The sequence below is a fragment of the Colossoma macropomum genome, unplaced genomic scaffold, assembly GCF_904425465.1.
Source record: "Colossoma macropomum unplaced genomic scaffold, Colossoma_macropomum, whole genome shotgun sequence".
In the NCBI taxonomy this organism is placed as follows: Eukaryota; Metazoa; Chordata; class Actinopteri; order Characiformes; family Serrasalmidae; genus Colossoma; species Colossoma macropomum.
The window spans coordinates 564,437-590,615 of record NW_023495275.1 but is presented as its reverse complement, the minus strand read 5'-3'; the positions used below and the strand labels follow the sequence as shown (position 1 = coordinate 590,615).

Genomic DNA, 26,179 nt, shown 5'->3' with positions numbered 1-26,179 from the left:
AACACTTCCGTGTACGTACATCACATGACTACGGTCATATGAAGGAACGCCGCAAGCCTGGACCAATGGCTTTCGCGCAGGCTTATTTGCATAACCAATGGCGTCGCGGAACCCGCTGCAGCCTCATTTGCATGATGCATAATGGAAAGGATGTCGGCTGAGTTTGAGCTGTTTTGCGAAGGAAACCGCAGCCGGACACGGTTGTGATTCTGTGGTTGTGTTTATAATGTAATATTTCATATTTGGAGATGAAATGTCGCCTTGAAACAGATTCCAGTGAGCAGATCAAGGTTTGAAACCCTCTTTTGCCTCTTTGTTTGCTGTAGCCGCCGGTTTGCTGACTGTATGTTTACAGACTTAAGTACAGTATGACGTGTGTTTTTCGTTATTGTTATTAGTGGAGCGCTCTGCTCATCTCTATGCACGCACTGTCAGTGCAGCGTGGGTTAAAAAGCCATATGACGTCGGCATAACAATAATAAAGACCTTACTTCATGCTGTAAAGCTTTAAAGGTGGTTCTTCAAGGGTTCTTTAGTAAAGGCAAGGAACCATGAGTTCTATATAGAACCATTTGGTTCTCTGAATGGTGAAATGGTTCTTCAGATTGATAGAGAATATGTTGTTTTTGAAAATAGCTCTGTCTAGCACCAAAAGGAGTTCTACTGTTACAACAGTGAAAGCAGAACCCTTTTTGTGGTGCTGTATAGAACCATTTTTAAAGAGGTGTTACATAGAACCATGCAACACGTTCTCCATCAATCTGAAGAACCATATCACTATGCAAAGAACGCTTTAAGCGTGGAAATGGTTCTTCGAGTGCTCGTGGTTCTGTCCTGACAAATGAAGAAGTTGAATAATAGATTTATACATTGTACATAGAACCTTTTTGAAGATGGTTCTGTGTAGCACCAAAAAGGGTTCTGCTGTTGTTACAATAGCGGAACCCCTTTTGGTGCTGTATACATAGAACCATACACCACATTCTCCATCAATCTGAAGAACCATTTCACTATGCAAAGAACGTTTTAAACAAGCAAATGGTTCTTTGCGTGTTCATGGTTCTAACCCGATGAATAATTTAAATAATAGATTAATTCATCATCACGTTCTACATAGAACCTTTTTGAAAATGGTTCTGTGTAGCACCAAAAAGGGTTCTCCTATTGTCCTAGTGTCAAGCTTGTAACAGTAAAAGAACCCCTTTTGTTGCTAAACAGAACCAGGCAGAACACTTTAAGCATGCAAGTGGTTCTTTGAGTGTTCATGGTTCTATCTAATAGATTAATACGTTCTACGTAGAACCTTTTTGAAAATGGTTCTGTGTAGCACCAAAAAGGGGTTATTCTATTGTTACTATTCTATTGTTAATAGCGGAACCCCTTTTGGTGCTGTATCGAAACATTTTCAAGGAGGTTCTACATAGAACCATGCAACACGTTCTCCATCAATCTGAAGAATCATTTCACTATGCACCAAAAAGTGTCCATAAAATGATAGATTAATACATCATTAACACGTTCTACAGAGAACCCTTTTGAAAATGGTTCTGTGTAGCACCAAAAAGGGTTCTGCTAACAGTAAATGAGCCCCTTTTGTTGTTAAACAGAACCATTTTCAAAAACAATACATTCTCCACCAATCTGAAGAACCATTTCACCAGGCAAAGAACCAGCTGGTTCTATATAGAACTCATTGTTCATTGCCTAAAGAACCCTTGGAGAACCATCTTTGTAGCTCTACAGCATGAAGAAACTCTTTATTGTTGTTATGCTCAACGTCACATTACTGAGAATACAAAAGCGTCATGGAATGAACGTCACATTTGGTTCTCTGACAGTTTTGTATGGTGTGTGTTCTAGATATGCCCAGTGACAGGAAGATGAGGGTGGACTTTGGAACAAGAGTCTCGTTCTTTGGGTTTCACAACAACTCGAGGGTTTAAGAGAGCTGAGCATGTGAAGAGTGTTCAGCTGAGTGGGGAAGCAGAAGAGCTTCTGTTCTACTTTTATCTCTCTCTCTATCTCTCTCACTCTCGCCTCTCTCTCTCTCTCTCTCTCTCTCTCTCTCTCTCTCTCTCTCTCTCTCTCTCTCTTTCTCTCTAATCTTGCAAGCCAATTTGAATACGCTCCTACAACAAGATACACACGCCATGTCCCTCTCTCTCTCTCGCTCTCTCTCTCTCTCTCTCTCTCCACCCCCACTTTTCTCGTAAGCCGTCATTTCACGTGCGTGACTGAGTGGACGTCGTGTCCATGACCAGCTCCGCCCACTAAAACAACAATAAATGGAAATCGGCACATCCTGGAACATCAATGCTGGATCAACACCTCTGTATTCCTCCAGACAAGGCCGTCCTCAACTCTCCACTCCCTCTAAACCCCAGCTGTTCCAGCTGTTAACTAAAGCTGAAGACCTCAGGAAAAGAAAGGAGACCAGCTGCTGTCTAGGTGAGGTCCGCAAGATGATGGAGCCGTTGACTTCTGACCCCATGGAGGGCGAGCACTCTCTGAAAGACAGGCTGGCGGCCGCCTGCTCCTTCGACCGCCCTGCGCACCTGCTTCCCCATCCTCACCTGGCTGCCCAGGTACAACCTCACCTGGCTCAAGATGGACGTGCTGGCCGGATTGACCGTGGGCCTGACCGTCGTCCCTCAGGGTTTGGCCTACGCGGAGGTGGCTGGGTTACCTGTTCAGGTAATGAGCACAGTAGAATGACCAACCGTTTTAATGCTTAACTGGAAGGAGCCAATATATCTTCACTATATCTTCACTTTACAGGAGAAGAAAAAAACGATCTGAGGGTTCAGTGGAAATCAATGTTATGAGATTTTGTTCTCGGTCAGTTTGGAGCATTTCTGTTAGTCCATCCTTCATGGAAATTGGACACGTTATAAAGGACAGCTGGTACGATTAAATTATATTAAAAAATAAAAAATGATAAAAATGTTCCGACAGCGACCGTATTTGCTCGACACTGTTTGATATACTGGATGACATCTGGACTAAAGTGTAGACCAAAATTCATTTGTACTTGTTTTATATGTCAATTGTGTTGATAACAGAATTCTGACCGTGTTAGAAGTCTTAAAAGCAAAACCGATGCTAATCGGTGGGGTTTAAGTAGAGGTGGGCAATATGGTGATATTTATCGATATCATGATAAATGATAAATTACACAACAGTACTATACTGTGGATATTGTCAGTACATACAGAACACAGAACAACTGCGTGTTTAATTGCAGAGATAATATTTAGTAAGGATCCATTAAAATTTCAGCCATTTTTGGCCAAAATTTACAGGTGGTCAAAATTAAAATAGGCCTCAAAATCTCACAAGGGCTACAGCAAAGCATCAAAATCGCTACACAGGTCATTTCAGTGATAAGAAAAGCGAGAAACAGTGCCGTTCAACACTGACCTGTTCAAACAGTTGGGGTGGTAGTAGATCAACAGTGGAGGAACAGGATTAGCATTAGACAAGCAGGTTATAATCTCTGTTCATGTCGAGTATTAAAACAGCCGAAAAGACGACTTACGCAGAATTCAGCCAAACAAAAGCAGAAAGGAAAGACACTGCCGACGCCGTCTGTAGCATCAGATGAAAAAAGTTACAAAAAACAGTGCAAATGTGTGAAAAATAATGAAAATAATGGAATTTGTTGCCTTAGAGCACCAACCGTTCACTGCTGCTGGATTTTGTGGCGTGTACTGTAACCATTTTAGCAAGTTTATTTTTATTTACTGTTAACTAAACTTTTTTAAAATTTATTGTCAGCTCAGTTTTGTCGTAAGTAGATTTCAGCAATGATAAAAATATATATATTTATTGTCTTTATTACCTATCAGGGCTGGCCAGTCAGGTTTTATTTTCAATTCTGATTTTGGCTCCAAACGATTATTAAAACAAGAGAATTGAGATAAAATGATTATTGTGCTGCATTACGTTTCGCAGTAATGCTCTCGTTTTGTCTTGTGTCATGAATCCAGCTCCCCCTTTTTTTCAGCGCTCCTGCCTAAAAGCCCAAACTTATCTAATTTATTTTTTATTTATTACTTTTCTATTATTTAGTATTTTTCAGTAGATTGTAGAAGTGCTTTACAGCATATTTGATCTCATTTATTTGAATCGTATTTATTTTTGTTGTATTTATTTAAGTGTGTATATATTTATATAGTTATATATTATTTAGTTTATCTATTTATCATTTTTTTACATTTATTTATTTACTTTTTTGGTTAAATCATATTTAAAATTCAAGAAAATGAACTGTTAAAAAGGCAAGTAAGTTCAGCAAAAGCATGAATGTTCCCAAAGTCAATGAGTGATTGTCTTAAAGAATTGTGATCTCAATACTCCCCAAAATAATAATTATTATTATGATTATTATTATGATTATGATTTTTGCCATAATCAACCAGCCCTGTTACCTAGTAGTCTTTATGTTTAGTACTAAGCATAAATAATTTTCGGTTTCGATTTTTGCCAGGAAATTTGCATTTTAATTTCACTGCATCGTTAAAAATGAGTTCTGTTTAGTGTTTAATCGCACTGCACTAAATCCAGTGGGAAATGCAAAAAATGATGATTAATAGTTTTTGACTTCTTTTTTCTGTACCGACTTATCAAACCTCACCAAACTAAATATCAAATATTTCTTATTGTGTATTGCGAAGTTACATTAGCCTCGTAGCGTCAGTGTTAAACTAAAGGAGGAACTTCAGTCACAGCGTTTCTTGGCTGGTTGATGCCGTTTGGGGTAAAGGAGGGGAAACTGTGAACGTTTATTTTCACTATACTTTCACTTTAACTGTGTCACTGAAAGCTGTATTTTTCTGTTCCACCTTAAAACCCGATACCTTATTGTGTCCTGCCTTTTCCTGTCGCACAGGTTTTGAAAACACTGTAGTCATGATGCGCCAGGCTTTGCTAAGTTTTCACCTTTGTTCTTGTGTATGAGGTGAATGTGTTGCTGCACAGGAAGGTTGATTTTGAGCGTATAGTTTCCTGTGTTTTTATCACTCCAGCTTAACTTTGACTCAGCTCTCAGCTTCCTGTGCCCTTTACTGTAACCGTCACTGTGGGCTACACAAGAACTCTCGGCATCGTCCTTCTAAACCTCCACCAGGTTCTCTGGTTGGGACGCTGTGTGAAACAGAATGCAATGATTTGCAAATCTAATCTTAATACACATAAACATAAAATAAACCCCCAGAACACAGTGAGGAGGACGAAGCTGAAGTTGGGCTTCCTATTCGCCAGTTTTCACGTTCCACCTTAAATGGTGCAGCAGTCAATTTCTATTTAAGGTGGAATGGGAAAATTCAAACAAGATGCTGGCAAATAAGAATCTAACTTCAGCTTTGTGTAAGAAGGTTCTAACATTAATCTATTATGAATATCTACACAGATTAAGGAATGCTATAGCTTACCCAGCTACAAAGCTTTAACCACCACTGTAAATAAATAACTACTACATAAAGTTAAGATCCTGAATAGACTATTAAATGAAAAGCTTAATATAAAACCAGAGGAAAAACAATCACATCAACAGGTTCTCTGAGCTTCACCAACCACACGACCATATCTACATAAACATCACACAAACTATACTCATCACACAGACATGAGTGTGGATCACTGCGTTCCCTCCGTTATATAATCCTATCCCACTTTCTGAGAGCAATGTTCTTGAAACAGTGTAATTTTGGACAGTATCTTTCTTAAACTGCCGCTCTGTAATGGTACTGAATGCAGTCTAGCAGCAATGTTGACCGCCCCAAAATGGTGGCGCTGTTGTCGTGCCTGGCTCCACCCCACGCGGCATCTAGGTACGCATATCTATGGGTGTTGGTAAACATTATGCTCATTTATGACAATATTCATCATTATCGTTAGAAATGATGTCACGATACACTAAATTATGCTTTTCTGAACATACGGATAACAACAGTGCTTGTACAACACTGACCAGCTGCGTGTTTCATTATAAAGAGAGTGAAATTAGTCATGTTTTAACTAGATTTAGTTCCAAATATTGAATAAAAATCATTGAGTTTTTGATAGTATTTTTTAAAAAATGTAACACTAGTGTTTTTTTTTTCTCTGTTCCTCATCAGATGTGTGAAAAAATAAATAGCGTGGCATATTGTGTATTGTGAATTGTTCTTGAAGTATCACAATATTAGATTTTCGCCGTATCGTCCACCAGCTTGAACTTGCGTTGGAGGTGCTACTGAAACTGATGACTTCCTAATAAACTCATACTGATTTTTACTCATTTGTACAATTCATAGAGTGATTGATAGAACAAGGGAGAAATTTGGGTAAGATTTTGTATCATGAATTCACAAAGCTGTAGTAAAATAAGTATAAATTTCCTTTGAAATCCTCTATATTGACGCTCCATTTGAACTTAGTCACATAACATATTATTCCTTACTTTGGAATAGCAGATATCTTCTCTGATGCCCATCAGGCTGGCATAAAGATGAGTACATTGAAGTAAAATGTAAATTTAGTGGATTTCAGTAGATATTTTTATAATCTGGCCGATGAAAACACTTTGGCATCTGATTGTTATTGTTTTAAGTACCCTGTTCATTTAGTTTATGTCCAAAAGTTTGTAGAAACCAGCATTTTTCTGAAATCAAGGGTGTTAATAGTGAGTCGCCCTTTACACTGGTAACAGCCTCTACTCTTCTGGGAAGGCTTTACACTAGATGTTGGACATTGCTGTGAGCATTTGATTGAGCATCAGTGAGGTCAGGTACTGATGTTGGATGGTCAGTTCTGGATCACAGGTCATCCCAAAGGTGTTGGATGGAGCTCCATCTCTCCAGAGAACACAGTTCCACTGCTTCACAGCCCAATGCTGAGGGGCTTTATACCCTTCTAACCCACGCATGGCAGTGGACATGGTGACCTGCACTAAGTAGAAATGGTGTCTGGATATTTTTGGACATGCAGTGTTTTTACCTTCCCTCTCTCTGTCTCTGCAGTACGGCCTGTACTCGGCCTTCATGGGTGGCTTTGTATACTGCGTCTTCGGCACGTCGAAGGACATCACTCTGGGCCCGACGGCCATCATGTCTCTGCTGTGCTCCTTTTACATCGGAGGAGACCCCGTGTTCGCCGTGCTGTTGACGCTGATGTGTGGAATCATCCAGACCGCCATGGCCTTCCTCAGACTGGGTAAGACCCGGTCAGCTACATACAAGGGAATCACAGTTCAATCACAGTTCACAGTTTCTCACCAGTTCAGTGGTTGAGATGTAATCAGAGTGATTCATAGTGGTTTGGTGTGAAATGGTTCAGATGTCTTCACAGTGGTGGTGATAGGAACCAGGCGTCACCTTGACCACAACACAAATATAGACATTTTATTTACTGTACAGAACCACCAGTGAACCTACACAAGTCTTCTGAGTTGATATGGAATGTTGATGAGTGAAAAATAGTGGAAAATCTGAAATAATAAGTTTTCTTTGGGGACTATTTTGCCTCATAACGCCCTGCATATTATGTATCCCTCCACCATGAATGGATTTTAAGGCTGAAATCTTCTCAAAACAATAATATTCATAACCATTTCACTTAATAACTTTTCCTTACGCCTAGCATGGATTTTAAAAAGAGGTTTTAAGCCAAAATCATATCTCAAAACCATCATAAAACAGTGTCTCAGACATTCATAACCTATGTTTTCCTTGGGGACTATTTTTCTGCCTTCCATGTACCCCTCTACCACGACCTGTATAGAAATCTGATATATGGCAAAAATGAACATACATGGATTTCCCTTATATATCCAACAGATATATATGTGACACATATGCCATACATATTTGAAATTGTCCGTTTTCAAATATGAAACACACATTGCAGCCATAGATCAACACATAAAAACATATATGTGCAACACATATTTAGCAATATTAAATAGAAAACATTTATTCATATATGGATAGCATATATTATTCATTACGGTTAGCTTCATGTTAGAAGATATAAGGTTTCTGTGTGTCTTCTTTTTCTTTCACACGCTTCCAAATGAGGTGTACATGAGTGATATAGCTACAAAACTAAAGTCAATCATTTAAACATGAAATTTGAGTAAATTACAACATAGACATATTATTGAAGATAAGAGATCCATATGTTTGTACATGTTCACCCATCTATCAGACATATTTCGCTGCTGTCGGAAGAAAACCTCGTATCTCCATTTTTTTTTCGTTTTTCAGTTTTTGACATAATTTGAAAATGCCTGTTGTCCTTTACATTGTTTGTAAATTTCATGAAGAATGGACCAACAGAAACGGCCCAAAATGACATGGAAAAACGTCTGGTTCCATTGACTTACATTAAAAGTAAAGTATGTTTTTTCCTGTTCCTGTAAAGTTACCATTTTGGAGATACGAGGTTTTGTTCTGACAACAGTGATATGTTTCTATATATTATGCATTTATGTCCAATATTTGATACACAACGTAAATGTACATATATTTTGAAATATATGCCTGACTCTTTCTGATATGTGTAGTTTTGTGAGGGAGCTTTTAGAGGTGGACGTCTGGTTCCTATCACCACCACTGTGAACAATTCTGACTCAGTAAGCTTCTATAGAACGGAGCATTTCACACCAAACCAAATCAGTGAACTTCCTCATGCAGTGGTCCACCCAAAAATGAAAATTTCACCCTTACTGCAAATGTAGTCGATCAGCAAAGACGTGTTTGTTGTGTGAAGTTTGCTATGAGGCTAATATGGCTAACAAGTCCTGAAGCTAACCGAATTAGCAATGCGGAAACGGCAAGTGTGAACAAAATTCAGGCTTCAAGATGGCGACTGCTGCTGTTTTTAGCTACGCAGCGTACTTTTGTCCATTTTCTCTGATTCCTACACACAGATAAAGGGGAAGAGGGAGCACGTTAGCTAAAGAGGAAGTGAGGTTTTTTTAAATCACTTGCTTTGATTATTTCCTGTGTTATTTCACAATTGTTGCAAAGCCACATACCCACACACTAACATATGATCCAGTGCCCCAGTCCAGCACATGGCCACTGGTCAGCAGTAAATGTACGAAAGCCATACAGAGTCAAATATAGCATTTTAAATAAACAAGGCCAGAAATAAGCTGAAAGTGTGCAAACGTAGACTGACACAGCACCTTTCACTTCTATCAGATATTCACTATTTACACTGTTCAAAAGTTTGGAATTACTTTCATACTAATTATTACACTGTAGACAATATTTCAATACTAAAAAACTACAAAAACTAGATGCCATTTAAGTATTTTGGCAACAACAAGAATTATTATTATTATTATAGTTATTCAATGATAAATTATAAACTGCAACTGTGTTTACAATATATACAATATTTAAATACTAAATAACTACAAAAACTACGTCATATTCAATGTTTCAAATATTTTGCAACAACAGAAATTATTATTATTATTATTAATTATAGTTATTCAGTGGTAAATTATAAACTGCAGTTATGCAGTTATATACAAGTATCAGTGATTTTCGGTTTGTCAGTGTTTAACAATATATGTAACATTATAAGATTATATTAAATCAATATCTCTTAAATTATTACATTTTATATATATATATATATATATATATATATATATATGTATGTGTGTGTGTGGGGGGGTTTGTGTGTTTGAGTAATATGTATGTATATTGTATATCTAACCATAGTAAATAAAAAATCAATAAACCATTAAAATTACAACAATATAATAACTTCATAAATAAGGATATATATATATATATATGTGTGTGTGTGTGTGTGTGTGTGTGTGTGTGTGATTAATGAAATAAAGAAATAAAAGATGTAAAACAGTAGCCTGGCAATATTAAAATAAATAAAAATAGAATAATAAAAATGAAACAATAACTAAACCATCTTAGAAATCACTTTAAAGTTAACTAAAATCAAATCAAGTAAAACAGTTGCAGGCGGGTGTGTGTGTGTGTGTGTGTGTGTGTGTGTGTGTGTGTGTGTGTGTGTGGTTTAAGTTGACCTTACCTAAAAATAGAAGTGGTTGCATCCTTATAAGCATGAGTTCTATTTTTGTATCTTTACTAAATGTCCTCCTCCCACCAATCTGGTCATCACTAATCCCACCCACTCTCTCACATGATGCTTCCAGACTGGGGGGCTGAGTTCTTCCTCCTCTCAGACTCCCACCACGGAGGGCTGTGGCATCACCGGCATTCAAGCTCATGATCTCCTGACGATCAGGCAGTCAGACAGTTGTGCCACTCGGTGTCCAAGATACAAGGAAAACATCCCATAATGAAAATAAACAGTCCAGGAAAACAGGGTAGTGATAGATCTGGCAGGTTGATTGGATGAGGGGAGGTCCAGAGTTAGATACGCACCTCATTGTGTTGCATGCAATTACACATTTCCGCCAGAGAGGTCTCCAAAAAACCTGCAACTTACGTACTGCAGCTTTAAAATACACTAAGAAGCTTGAAATGTGCAGCTGGCTGCCTTATTTTAAGTTGACCTGACCTGTTCTGGACTGATGACCTGCACTCTTCTCATCTCTTTGTAAGCTTCTTGATGGAACTGCTGATGTTTACAGGGTTCCTGCTGGACTTTATTTCCTACCCCGTCATAAAGGGCTTCACCTGTGCAGCGGCTGTTACCATTGGCTTCGGACAGGTTAAGGTGAGCAATCGTGATGTCTTTGAGCTCAACAATGAAGTAATAACAAAGACTGATCCACATTTCTGTTCATGTTTATGACACAGTTCAATTCATAATTGCAGTACTCCTTTTTATTAACCATTAGAAGTTGCAATTATGTAAACACTCTCAAAGCTAATTAAAAATTAACTAAAAACACAAAATTTTTTAACATTGTTAACTTATTTTTCATCCAAAGCAGTGCAGGCTGAAGTATGTTGCTCTGATAGATTCCATAATCATAGCACTCTTGTTCAAATACAGCTTTTAAATGGCTTTTAAAGCAATACTTCAACCAGCAACAAAATACAGAAAGCAGCAGCAGCTTGGTGGAGCTCCAGTTCCCCTCGAGATCCTCTACTGTAACAAGAATCCACAAGCTGTATGAACAATACAGTCGTTACAGACACTACAGTTATAGAGGAGTTGAATAGTTGGCTGTATATAATATATACTCTGTGTATATATGTATCTATGTTTATATATATATATATATATATATATATATATATATATATATATATACACTCATTAACTGTAGATATGATATGTGATATTATACACTCATTGACTGTATGTATGATAAATGTTATACACTAATTGAGTGTATACATGATGTATACGATATATGCACTCACTGACCGTATGTATGATATATATTATACACTCATTCACTATATATATATATATATATATGAATATATGATTTATATGACATATGAACTCATTGACTGTATGCGTGATGTATACAATATATACACTCACTGACCATATATATGATATACATTATACCTTTATTCACCATATATATATGATATTATATACTCGTTGACTGTATATATGATATATATGATATGTACATTAATTGGTTGGAACGTGCAGATATTGTTGGTGATGAAAATAAGAAACCTTTTATCTAATGAGAAAATTTTCATGTTCAGCAGGACGATAATGTTATTGAATTATTATTAGCTATAACAAAATGTGTTTTCATTATGGTCAAATTTGATGCAAATAAATGTGATTAATCGTGATTAACTACACAAAAAAGGTGATTTGTCACAATTATTTCAGTTATTTTTAATATACAGTAATATGTCGACTTCTAAGGGTTAAATTTTAGGGTTTTGTTTATCTGTCATTGTTTCTGGTATAAAGTGTTTGGTGCATTATAGCTGAAGGACTGTCTCTGCATGCTTGTGTAGAATATTTTAGGTCTGAAGGGGATCCCACAGCAGTTCATACTGCAGGTCTACTACACTTTTCACAGGATACCTGAGGCCAGGTGAGTTTATGGAAACATGTTCAGGCTCTTCTCTAAACAACTCATAACTTAGAATGCATAAATACTAGATTATGTTTATTTGTGTTGTTTGTATGCTTCACTCTGTCCTCCTCTCCCTCAGGGTTGGAGATGTTATCTTGGGTGTGTCGTGTCTGTTTTTTCTGGTGACGATGACGATGATGAAGAGCACTCTGAGGTCCTTCGAGGAAAACCCGTCTAGTCTGGTGCAGGCTGCCAGGGGCATCGTATGGAGCTTCGCCACCAGTGAGTACTCACTTTTCTCCTGTGCGAGGACTTAAAAATAGTATTTACACACTTTTCACCCTTACGCTGAGTGTAGTTGACCAGATAACATTATTGAGCTTTAACCACACCCATTGCTAGCTGTAAGAGCCTTTTATGGTGAAATTGAAGCTTTTAGGAGCAACAGTGGCTCAGCTACGCAATAGTAGACCACACAAACTGACAACTGGGGGCTGCCAAGTCCTGAGGCACATAAAATCACCTATCCTCTGTTGCATCGTTCACCACCCCTTAGTTTCAGTGAAGGGGGACATTAATGCTACAGCATGTGCTTCCAACTTTGTGTCAGCAGTTTGGGGGAGACCCCTTCCTGTTCCACTATGACTGAGCCCCAGTGCACAAAGCGATATTGTAAAGTTTTAATATTCTAATATTGCACTGATTACTATAACATGCCCTTTCTTTGTCCGCAGTTCGAAATGCTCTGGTCGTCATAGCAGCGACGTGTGTTGCGTACTCCACCGAGGTCATGGACTGCCATATCTTTACCCTGACCGGCAAGACCGCTAAGGGACTCCCTCCTTTCTCACCTCCGTCATTCTCAGAGACAACAGCCAACGGCACTCTTGTGTCCTTCAGCGATATCCTGCTGGTCAGTTCACAGACAACACATCACACTGTTGCACATTCACTGGCCGCTTTATTAGAAACCTCTCTTGTATCTCTACCTTGCTGGTTGATTTACAGACTGCAGCTACATCTGTTGATGCACAGTTTCTGTTGGTCCTCCTCCAGCTCTTCATGAGTGGTTTCTGACCATAGAGCCGTATTTTTTGGGTCTTAACCTAGCAATTCACACTGATGTGTGTAAAGGTGTGTAACTGCTGTGTTGAGAACGGACCACCACCCAAATAATATCTGGACAATAGCAGTGCTGTAGTCAGAAACTGACCAATGATGAATGAGCTAGAGGGAGGCTGATAAACTGTGGATAGGCTACAGTCTGTAATTATACAGCTATATAGTGAAAGTACAAGGTGGGTGTTTCTAATAAAGTGGACAGATAGAGGAAGTAGAAGGTAGGTGTTTCTAATAAAGTGGCCGGTTAGTGGAAGTAGAAGGTAGGTGTTTCTAATAAAGTGGACAGTTAGTGAAAACCCAAGGTAGGTCTTTCTATTAAAGTGTCTGCGGTTCACACGTTCACCTCCAGTATGTAAATCCCTACCAATACCCAAGTATTTTTTACATACAACAATATTTAATTTAATTAGACCATATTTTATCACACAGGACCAAAAACAGTTACAGACAGTTGGATCATGTGACTCTACTGACCATGCTGTTTTTCTTATCAGGACTTGGGAGGTGGCCTTGCTGTTATACCGCTGATGGGAGTGCTGGAAAGCATCGCTATTGCTAAAGCATTTGGTAAGCATGATCATTTTCAGCATATGACATGAAGACCTTAATTCAGCTTGGATTAAACCATTTTAATAACCTTAGGGCAGTAGTACACGTATCGCAACAGTATTGCAGTATTTCAAATCCGACCTGTGTCACTTTCATATGTGGTCGTAGATCGGATACGTATCCGATTCATGGCCATGCGACCTTAATGTGGTGCTCAGATCGGAATTCATGTGCTTTTTCTCCACTGCGCGTGCGGCGTCATTCAGCGTTACCATGGCAGCAGCGCCGAACAGAAGTTAAAGCCTGTAAACGGTGGAGAAGCAGCTCATCTCACCTTTTTCTCCTTCGTCTCACTCTAATAATGAAGCTGAGAGCTGATCAGAGTTACTGATCTTCTCAGCGAAGCTCGTTCTGCTCGTTAGTTTGTGCTGATGATGCACGTGATTCATTCACGTGACGTTACTGAGTAGGATGTGGTCATGAGGGTCATTTCAGGGCGCCGGTTCATCACATTAATGACAGATTTGAATCACTTACCTAAACGAGTTTGAACCATCATGTCAGAGAGATCGGATTTAAGCAAAAAATCGGATTTGAGAAATGAGGCTTGTAATGTGAACGTAGCTTTAGAGTAGTCGTGTGAGCTGCGATGCAGATTGAGGTGTAGAGTTTATGGTAGTTTGTAGTCTGTCGGGTAATTTGTACAACATATAATTAATCCAAGTGGTTTTGCTGTTTGACTCCTGGAACACAACGTGGGTGTTCTCTGTTCTCAGTTCTCTGTCTTGAGCCTTTTTTATAATGAGCTGATTAAATTGACATCACTTATTGGGTTTAGACTGCAACCAAACATGCATTCGTGAGCTCCTTCTTGTGTGGGTTTCTAGTGCTAGTTCAGTGGTAATAGCGCCCCATTATGGGGAATCTGAATTATTGTGGAGAAAATGATCTGTGCATTTTCCCAAAATGAACTTTGTCCTGCAACGTGGGCACATCTCTTTTTTTTTTAGTTGAGTCTGTTTTAGCTACTGCAGTTTGTTTGAGAGTTTTTCACTGGTTCTGTGCTCTTGCACTTTGTTTGTCTATAGCAGTGCCTTACACTGAGCACGGTTTAACTCTTCCCACACTCCTAATGTAACACCTGATAGAGCTGATGAAGCTCCAGGAGCTTCTGAATGAGGGAATCAGGTGGATCCGATTAGAGCTGCAGTAAAACTCTACAGGAGATTCAGTTGGAGCTCAACTCATTAACAGTCACTTACTGTGCGCACTGTTACTGCACCCTTTAGGATTAAGTGACCCTTATTAGTCCCACAATGGGGAAATTTCACCTCCGCATTTAACCCATCTGTGCAGTGAAACGCCACATAGTGAGCACACACACACTAGGGGGCAGTGAGCACACTTGCCTGGAGCGGTGGGCAGCCCTATCCACAGTGCCCAGGGAGCAGTTAGGTGCCTTGCTCAAGAGCACCTCAGTCACGTACTGTCGGCTCAGGGAATCAAACCGGCGACCTTCTGATCCCAGGGTTGGTTCCCTAACCTCCAGCCCATGACTGCCCCAGGTACAAACATGGCTGTTCTGGGTTCAGGAACATATTACTGTCCAATATTTCTTTGAAAAAAATATAGTTATTGTTGCTTCCAAACTTTTGGCCTGTAGAGTAGAGAAGTGTTTTTCGAACTTTGTCATCAGTCTGTGGTCTATTCATTCTCTCTGTCTCTCTGTTTTTCAGGCAGTCAGAATAATTACCGCATTAATGCCAACCTGGAGTTCTTCGCAATCGGTGCGTATTGTTCATGTTTTAATCAGGGATACATGAATTAGATATTTCTCCACAGCCGAGTTTCCAGCTGGATGATTTTATTAGCCTTTTTTAAAGCCTGATGCTCAAACTAGGTGAGCTAAATTAAATATATAGGACATACACCGATCAGGCCTAACATAAAGACCACCTCCTTGTTTCTACACTCATTGTCCATTTTATCAGCTCCACTTACTATATAGGTGCACTTTGTAGTTCTACAGTTACAGACTGTAGTCCATCTGTTTCTCTGCATACTTTGTTAGCCCCCTTTTACCCTGTTCTTCAGTGGTCAGGACCCCCACGGACCCTCACAGAGCAGGTACTATTTGTGTGGTGGATCATTCTCAGCACTGCAGTAACACTGACGTGGTGGTGGTGTGTTAGTGTGTGTTGTGCTGGTCTGAGTGGATCAGACACAGCAGTGCTGCTGGAGTTTTTAAACACCTCAGTGTCACTGCTGGACTGAGAATAGTCCACCAACCAAAAATATCCAGTCAACAGCGTCCTGTGGGCAGCGTCCTGTGACCACTGATGAAGGACTAGAGGATGACCTACACAAACTGTGCAGCAGCAGATGAGCTATCGTCTCTGACTTTACATCTACAAGGTGGACCGACAAGGTAGGAGTGTCTAATAGAGTGGACAGTGAGTGGACACAGTGATAGGTCATGTAATTGTAGAACTACAAAGTGCACCTATATAGTAAGTGGAGCTGATAAAATGGACAATGAGTGTCATAATGTTATGCCTGATCGGTGTATGTAATTGTGCCCGTGTGTTGCCAGTGTTGCCAGATTGGGTGGGTTTCCGCCCAGTCTGCTAGACTTTGGTTGGATTGGGCAGGGAAGAAGTCATTGTCATTATTTTGGTTTTGAAAAAAGTATATAAACTGTACAGTTACCAACACTTTGATTGACAGACTGTTGCCCCGCCCATCTGTATCATTCACAATCAACATTAGTGGTTAACTTACCCGGTTTATTATTGATGTAATAGATGGGCATTTGGGCCATAGTAGTATTATCCAGCTCAGTCTGAAATTGGATAGGCCTGTAATCTGTTCAGCTGAGCCTACAAAGTGTTATAATATTATTGCTATTCTTTTGTATTTTTGCCTGCATGTCATCATAGGCCCTATCATATACAGTGCATTAAAAAAAGATGTTAAATGATTTGAATTTGTCAAGCACTGCAAGTTCTAGAAATAAGATACACATACAAATACAAAATACGTCCCTGGAAGCTTATTACTGATGTTATGTTGGTTAAATGCTGTTTAATTTTGTATTATGGTTAAAATGACCTTGTTTTCGTCAGTTTTTGTGCATTTTGTCTGGTTTTAAACACTTTATTTAGCTGTAAACTATAGAAGCAATCTGGCAACCCTGCCTGTTGTGTGTCTTTGCAGGACTCACCAACATCTTGGGCTCTTTTGTCTCAGCGTATCCCGTCACTGGCAGCTTCGGGAGGTGTGTGTATTACATTAAATTGATTGAATCGTATGTATGCAGTTTCCTGGCTTACTCAAAATCAGCCGAGACATGTTTTATGTCTGACGTTTGCTTCTTTTTGTTTTGCACTGGAACTACGAGGCTCATCAATCCAGTGATCTATAATAATGGACAACAATATCCGCAACTTTATCCATTTTTTTGTGGGTAAAACATGTCATGTGAAGCAGAAACCCACATAATGCTAATTGGAAGAGTAAAGCTTCCATTGCTAACATTAGCATTGTAGCTCCAGTGCACAAGAGAAAGAAGCTTCAGACACGAACATGTCTTGGCTGACTTTCCCTATTTGGGTTAAGGGAGTGGAAACTGTCATTTTTTTTTTTTCATAATAATATAATTTATAATATTAGTGTTGTAAACTGGTGCACCAAAACCAGTACCAGAACCATTTAGCACCAGAAAACTGGAGCTATGCTAAATTCCATTGACAATCAGTCCAGAAGAAAGACTATTTTATGGTTTTTGGTACCTCAAGATTGACTCACAGAAGAAGACGTGCCGTAAACGTAACGTACAACTCAAACTTCATGCCACGGCTTTTTTTTAAAAAACATTGCGCCACTTTACCTGAAAATATGAGCATACATCATCTAGAAGATGAAGAATATTTAAATCCTTCATTTCATCAAGCATGTATTTGGTTTCAGCGTCGCTCCAAAAGTGTTTTGCTGCGTCTCGCGGTGATGCTGCTCACTTATCTCTGGTACCACTGTCTGTTTTTGTACAATTGCAGACTGAGAAATCTGAAAGAAATCAGAGTAAGAGTTCACCTGCACTGAGAAATCTGATTACTGAGCTAAAATCCAGCTCTCTTTATCGGATTTCTTAATCTGATTTCTAGACCTTACTCCGATGTAAGAAATCAGAGTGTGCTGTTCAAATGATCATTTGAATAATCAAATAACTGCAGAAATCTGATTATGATTGGATTATTGAGTGCCTGTAAAGGCACTCAAAGTCGTTCAGAGTGGTTTGGTGTGAAACGCTCTGTTCTAGAGAAAGTTGCCGAGTCGGAATTGTTCACAGTGGTGGTGATAGGAACCAGACGTCCACCTCTAAAATGTCTTTGTGTTGTAGTCGTGGCGACCCCTGGTTCCTATCACCACCACTGTAAAGAAATCAGAACTGATTCACACCAAACCACTCTAAATGTTTCTGTTTACATCTCAAAGATTAAATTATTGAAAAATCAGTGGAATTGCAGTGTAAGCACGTGATGTTCTGTCTTTTTCCTTTAAGAACTGCTGTAAACTCTCAGACGGGAGTGTGCACCCCTGCAGGAGGAATATTCACAGGTAAGCACATTTACACATTAACGTTAATTCTATTTAAAACGTAGGATCAGTTCGGTAGAATGATCTGTATGAATGATATAGATAATATAAAAGTACTACGCATTGTTATTGTTATTGAGCTCTAAGGCTTAATGCATTTAAATGACACTTTCTCTCTCTCAGGTTTGGTGGTGCTGTTATCTCTGGCGTTCCTCATGCCGCTCTTCTCCTACATCCCCAAAGCGTCTCTGGCTGCCGTTATCATCTGTGCTGTCGCTCCAATGTTCGACTTCAGAGTTGTGCCCCAAATCTGGAGAGTCAGGAGTGAGTCAGCAAACCATCATCCTCTTTTTACTCTTATTACTCTTACTCTTTCTACCAGTTCACTTTTCATCACCTTTTCATTCATTTCCTTCGCTTCTTTCGTTTTGTGCCAGAGCTACAAGGCTAATGTAGCTAATAAGCAATTAAAGCTTATACCCCACTAATTAGCATGGTGCTAATTCCTACCTAAATCACCACACACTTGTCTCAAAGCGTGTGGAGGTGTTTAGTATCGCTAAAAGTCTTGATTGTGTGGTTTCTGACACTGTATGACTCACTGTTATCTATAAACATAGATCAAAGTACATTAGCATAGCTAAAAGCAGTGTTAGCAGCCAACAAGAAAGCTACATTTTTGTCTGTATTTTTATTCGTTTTGGTCTAAATATGTCTTGGCGTAATAGGAAATAAATGTAAAATGCATTATTGCATTGTGCTGCATTAACCGCATCATTTTATGGGTTTTTAATTAAATATAATAAAATTTAACCAAAGTAGCAGTGACACTGACGTGGTGGTGGTGTGTTAGCGTGTGTTGTGCTGGTCTGAGTGGATCAGACACAGTTTTTAAACACTGTGTCCACTCACTGTCCACTCTATTAGACACTCCTACCTTCTCAGTCCACCTTGTAGATGTAAAGTCAGAGACGATAGCTCATCTGCTGCTGCACAGTTTGTGTTGGTCATCCTCTAGTCCTTCATCAGTGGTCACAGGACACTGCCCACAGGACGCTGTTGGTTGGATATTTTTGGTTTGGTTTGTGTGTGTGTGTGTGTGTGTGTGTGTGTATATATATATATATTATATATATAATAATTTAATTACAATATTACTATTCAAAGCTGAACTGAGAGGAGAAGAAGCCTGGGAGTTTAATTGGTTAATTAACCTCTCTGGTCTCTGTCTTTCTTTCTTCCTCTGTCTTTTTCTGTGTCTTCTTATTCCTCTCTGTCTCAGAGCTGGACGTGCTGCCCTTCTTGGTGACCTTCCTGGTCAGTTTCTGGGAGGTGCAGTATGGAATTGTGGGAGGTGTAGCTGTTTCAGGGCTGATGCTGCTTTATGTGGTTTCCAGGCCTAAGCTAAAGGTGAGCTATGGAGAACAGTCAGAAAATGGAAATTACACCATATTTCATAATTGACATTCAAGATAAAGCAAAAACATACTTTTAATTTTAAAGGAAATTTTCAGGCATAAATGTTATTGGATGGTTGAGATGATGGGCTTTTTATATGTCTGTTAACTCTGAAGATGTTCATGTGGGTCTGATTCCTCACTCGCATAACTACAGAACCTACACATTACTATCATTTAGATACTGAATAATTCATAGTAGTTACTGGATAATTCACAGTAGTTAGAGAATAGTAAGTAGGGATGCATTGATTCCAATACATCCCTACTCACCAGTACAGAGTCAGATACCATACTGAATTACCTACTTAGAACTAAGTAGTCGTTAGTGTAAATGTAGCTAATTTTAAATGAAGTGCGTTAGCTACAGCAGCTGTAAATAAAGTAAGTTTCATAGTTTTGATCTGTCTCAGCAGCAGCACAGCGACGGCAGGAATCACAACTGAGGCTAACCCATCTGAGAAGCTCATTTTACGTCTTGTTTTGGGCTTTTTAAATCAGACAACCTTGTTCTTTGTTGACTCGCATTGTATGTTTCAACAGACCATCGTGTACAGACAAAGCTTAGGATTTATACTGTACGAAAAACACTCCGTCCATGCTGTGTGAAACGGCCTCTACAGATAACTCTGTCTACAGAAAACTTAAAAAAAAAACAAAAAAACAGTTTGATACAAAACAACACACTGAGAGTGAGCTACAGCAGCTCGGCTAACCACACTGTGTACTGGAATATACACTGTGGGACAATATGGTCTGATTGCAGCCTATTTTATAATGCCAGTTTAAAGAATCTCTGTATTAACGTTTAGACCTCGGAATTCTGTTCGGTCAAAAAAAAGTTGGCATATGTGGACTTTGGTAGCAGTTGTGATTGTGTTTGTGTGCTTAGGGGTGTTTTCACGTATAGTTCCTTTTAAAAGAACCAAACTAAGTTCTGTTAAAGCGAACCTGAAAGGGAACCAACTGCAAACGACCTCGGAGCTTTTTGTGTTCACAGTGTAAATGAACTATAAAGAGGACTCCTGGTTTTCCTCCTGGTCCTTTTTAGCACTGATGAGATCTCAGACCACCTCTTGTTCAGACCATTAGAAGTCAGACCCCTTTTCACACCACTCACAGTGTGTGCAGTCCTGCAAAGTGGGCAGCGTTCTCTGATAAAGCTGACCTTTCAGATGGCGAGAGGAACTAAAGACATGCCTGCTGCTCTCCTGTTGGCCACGCTAAAACGACAACGACAACAAGTGCATCGAGGAAAATTGGAAAAATGACCCTGCGTGTCTGCCGCGGTGGCCTCGGTTTTCATCTGTGCTCCTCACTGAGCTCCGCCCGGCAAAAAGTTCGGTTTGTTTTTGGGACCGTTTAGAGGGTCTGAGTTTATGTGGCGTATTCACATAATGCACAGAAAACCTGACTCAGCGGTCTGAGTCCACTTACAGATACTGAAATGGCCCAAGTGTGAAAATGCCCTGAAACGGGCTAAAATCGTACAGTCCATTCCTGGCGGGAATCTGCCAAGGCAGAATGTTTAAAATGACCAGCGACTTTTCCTATCTGACCCTCACGGCATGAGCAAAACTCGTCTGTGCGAGCAGACCCTCCTTCACTGCCAGCACTGCCAGCACTGCCAGCTGGTATCGGATGTTGGTATCGGTGCCTTTTTATGAGGTTGAGTATGAGTAAATGAGCACTGGATCGGGCCGATACTGATACCAGTATCTGTATTGATGCATCCATAATAATGAGGCTTAAGGTAAAAACAAATAATAAGGTTTAAGGGCTTCAATGATCAGCTATGCAAATGTGCTCCTCTTTTTCTCTGAATAAGCTGAACTGAATTAAGTGTTTAAAGTGTGAACTGAACCCACAGATATCTGACCATAGGGTCATTGTGGTGGAGCTGGCGAGTGGGCTGCATTTTCCCGCCATAGAGCACCTCAGCGGAGTCCTGCGCACACACGCGCTACATGGTGAGAGACTCCCGCATATTCATATATCAAATCCAACACAAGCTACCTTCTTATTCCGTCTCTCTTTCTCTATCTCAGTATCTCCTCCTCGCAGCGCGGTGCTAGACTGTCACCACGTCAGCGATATTGACTACACTGTAGTGAATGAACTGAAGGATCTGCTGAAGCAGTTTAAGCTACATGACGTCTCCCTGGTGTTCACTGGACTGAAGGTAGGCCTGCAGGAAGGGCTGGGTAACTTTTGGATGTCTTGTGGCTTGTTTGTTTGTTTATTTGTTTATTTAGCCCCAATCTGCTCTTGCACTAAGAAGCTTTCCTCAAACTCATGGCCTCTCCATAATTTCGGCACTGAAAATAACTGACGCTAGCTCAGTCTGATAACTGTCCAACTGGTTAGTGTGTCGTGAGTGAACGGCTAGACTTCTCCCTCCACATCGCCACTCAGTGTACCATATACACCATATATACATTTCAGGCAGGAGTGGAAATGTTTAGATGGTCAGTGTTTAATAAACTGTAAAACATGTTATTTACACTGTTAGCCACATCTAATGTAAATCGATTTATTTTAAATTTAATTATTAAAGATCAATATTTAATAATGATTTTTTGGAAAACAATAGCAATGAATATATAGTATTTGTTATAGCTATTATATGTTCTTGTCGGAAGCTGGACCGTGTACACGCCCACACGCGACAACGCAAACTTGTTGCCTGCTAGTATGAACGCAGGGTAAGGATCGGACTCAAACTGATGCGACAGAACCGATGCCGTTGTAAGAGTAGAACTTGTAGCAGGATGCTGCTCTGGCCGTTGACCAGTCAGAACAGAGTGGCTGACCATTCAGTGCACACTGTCCTCACCGGGAGGCAGGGCTTAAAGACACAGGAGCTCTAACAGAGCATTTCAGACCGAGGGTGAATAGATATGAACAGTATGAGAAAAATGTTTTTGGAACATTGAAGTTGTAAATCTATTCTAGACCCCTTGAAAATGAGCTTTGGGTTTCTAGGTCTCTCATTCAGTTAGAAAGAAGTCTGGTCTTGTATTATTGGAAATGTGTAGCTAAGATTGTCAGTGAACAGATGGTGACCTCTTGTGGAAGAATTAGGCCCAGTCCCATTTCAGCCCTCGCCCCTACTACTTAGCCCTACCCCTCTGTTTTGCACGTTCACATCTAGGGGTAGGGTGTCCTGATTCTTGTTGAGGTAGACGGGTAGGGCGAAGTGTTAGGGCTACATGACCCTCCAAACAGAGGTGTTTCAGAGACTACAAACAGAGAGTTATGAGAAAAAAAGAAAAACCAGCAAGATGGCTGAACAAGAGACCAAAGAAACCCACAAATGTGAGAATTTTTTCCATTAAAAAATTACGATAACCATTGTATTATCTTAGTTTAATGTTGTTTCAGTGTATTATGGTCCTTTTTCTTCATAACAAGCATAAAAAAATTCCTAGTAGTTTGCTGATGTCTCGGTAGCTAGCTAACTAACTTTCCCATGCCACCTTAAATAGTGCAGCAGTTACATTCTGGTGCCTCAGGCATCAGAACTGCTGCACAATTTAAGGTGGAATGGGAAAATTCGAACAAGAATCTGGTAAATATCTGACTTCAGCTTCATATCACTGAAGAATTAGTGGTGGGTGATAATAAATAATTGCCCCCCTCTTTGAAGGCATATGTGTCCCTAAATGTAACTAAAGCCCAGCAGTGAGGAGCTGAACTTTACCCTCCTCTGCTGTCACTGCAGACTGGCAGGGTCGCCTACAGAGCAGTGCTGGTAGCTGTTAATGAAGTGATGCTCTTTTTATTTGAGGGTCCCATTTCATAGGGAAGATTTCAGCCACTACCCTGTAACTCAGTTCCAAGGGGCAAAGTGACGCTCAAAAACAAGGGGTAGAGGTAAAAATAAGAAATAGGATCAGGCCTCAGTCAAGTTTATATACCTGCCTGTCTGTCTCTGTCTTTCTCAGCCCTCTGTGTTGGAGGTGTTGTTAGCAGCCGAGCTGCCAGGCTTCAGACACAGAGACAGTGTGGAGGCCGGCCTACAGACGCTGTCCAACAACCCACACAGTGACTGACACTCAAGAACAACTGGAAGGCGGCTTTGAGCCTCTGGATCATCGCCGAATACCTCAACCAGTGACTTTAATATTCCGGAACACAAATGTTGGACCAAAGCCTTTTCAGAAAGGAACAAATCTAACCTGCTTTCCAGCTGCTGCTGAATCTTATGGACACTTCCTGGTGGACTATATGAGACCAAGTGATTTTTGCAGACGTTACATGTGGTGGGTATACTGTTCATTCCTTTCCAAGATACACTAATAATATTTCTGTTGTGTTTGAAAAATATCTGCCGTTGTTAGTCACATGACTGGCCACACGGCAAAGGACTGACTGGAATGACCAATCAATTTTTATTTTTCCCTCTTTTCAATGAGAAATACCTGCAAGAGGAACTCCATTGATTTTTCAAAATTCCTGCTTAATTAAATGGTTCAGAGTCATTCAGAGTGTCTTTGTTGGTTGTAGAGAAACTTCAGAACTGTTCACAGTGGTGGTGATAGGAACCAGACGTCCACCTCTAAAAGTTCCCTCACAGAAAGTTACTACATGGAATGATTATAAATGGATATGATGCCTGAGACACTGTTTTTGGTCTGTAATGTATTTTATTCCATTCATGGTGGAGGGATATATAATATGCAGGGTGTTGTGAGGAAAAATAGTCCCCCAAAAAGCTTATATTTTCAGATTTTCCACTTTATCAACATTCCATATAAATCCCAGAAGACTTCACTGGTGGTTTTGGATAGTAAATAAAATGGATATATTTGTGTTGTAGTCATGGCGACGCCTGGTTCCTATCAGCACCACTATGAGGAAGTCTCTACAATAAACCATTCCACCACTCTGAATGGCTCTGTTTACATCTCAAACCACTGAATTATGCAGAAATTTGGAAAAAACAACGGAATTCCTCTTTAAAGATCTTATGATATTTTTTTCTTCCACATTTCTGTCACAGTGCTAAAGTCTATGATGCTAATCATCACACCACCAATATTGATTGCTTTGCGCTTCTGTTAGCGCGTCTAACTCCTCAACACTAACACTAATAGATATAATATAATAGAATATAATAATATAATATAATGTGTGTCTTATTGCATAGATCACAAGATGTTTGAGGTTCCTCATGTTAAAGTGATGTTCAGACCAGGTGGAACAACTTATTTCTACTGTAGAACCGCTGTAAAGTGGAATTGTAGCAGCAAAAGTTACTAAAAATATAAGAACCTATGTGCCTTGTACACGAGACACTGTCGAAACAAGAACCTTAATGTATGTAACAGAGATATTTATGAATGATTACTGGTTCTGAGCTTTGCTACACTCTTAAAAAAGACGGTTCTTCAAAGTGCAGTAAAGGAATTGGCTCTGTTTAGAACCACGTGTTCTATATAGAGCCATTTCAAGCTTAAATGGTTCTTTTGCATGGTGAAATGGTTCTTCAGATTGAGGAGAATGTGTTGTATATCATTCTTTATAGAACTTTCTGAAAATTGTTCTGTGTAGCACCAAAAAGGGTTCTGCTATTGTTATGATGTCAATCAATTATAACAATAGAAGAATGCTTTTTGGTGCCATATAGAACCACATTCTCCATTAATCTGCAGAACAATTTCAGCAGGCAAAGAACCATTTAAGCATGGAATGGTTCTATAAAGGACACATGATTCTAAACAGAACCATTGCCATTCCTAAAGAACCCTTGAAGAACCATCTTTTTAAGAGTGTAGTGACTGACATTGTGTATTTTTTAGTAAAAAATTCTGAAATGGTTCTATATAGAACACAAGGTTCTAAACAGCACCATTCCTCTTCCTAAAGAACCTGAGAACCATGTTTTTAAGAGTGTAGTGACTGACTTTGTGTATTTTTAGAAGTTGAACACTTTTAAAATGTTTAAAAATGTACTAAAATGTTTAAAACGTATTTTCTATGTATTTCTTGGGTACAACTGACATTTTTCAGAAACATGATTTGTGAAACTACAGTGTAATGGACACTTTTAAGGCCTCCTGTGATCTGTTTTAAACTGAATTAACATGCTTTCTCTTTACAATAAAATCAGTCTTTTATAATAATAATAAACTGAACTGCACATTTTTGGTGTGTTTTATATGCTTAAACTGAATAAATCACAGCTGGCAAACAAAAATGAAATTAGAGCCTTTTTTAAAAATCTCTCATGGGTCATGATCTCATAACAAGAGCGTCCAGGAACTGCAGTGAGAAACTTTGAGCTAAATGTGGGTGGGGCCCCAATCCCATTTCACCCTTGGCCCCCACCAGTTTGCCCCCTCTTTTGCGCGTTCACGTCATTGGTGGTTCTAAACCTTTTGACCTGGGGGGGCCAGGCTGGGGTATGTTAGAGGGGCCAATTACTTTTTACCTTATTGTGCAATGCAGGCATTAAGAGGTGAAA

At 39.5% G+C, this 26,179-nt stretch overlaps 1 protein-coding gene across 1 annotated transcript; it reads left to right on the top strand.

The window, feature by feature from the left end:
- The first annotated feature begins 139 nt into the window (after window positions 1-139).
- slc26a11 (solute carrier family 26 member 11) lies at window positions 140-24,273 on the top strand. Its single transcript, XM_036561821.1, is given in 17 exon segments — window positions 140-290; window positions 1,861-2,537; window positions 2,539-2,694; window positions 7,002-7,194; window positions 10,616-10,701; window positions 11,925-12,004; window positions 12,126-12,268; window positions 12,721-12,899; window positions 13,603-13,675; window positions 15,394-15,444; window positions 16,874-16,934; window positions 18,219-18,274; window positions 18,437-18,577; window positions 19,536-19,663; window positions 21,581-21,680; window positions 21,759-21,892; window positions 23,658-24,273. Coding segments are annotated over 16 exon segments (1,941 nt in total). The 5' UTR covers window positions 140-290; window positions 1,861-2,285; the 3' UTR covers window positions 23,766-24,273.
- The last annotated feature ends 1,906 nt before the right edge of the window (window positions 24,274-26,179 follow it).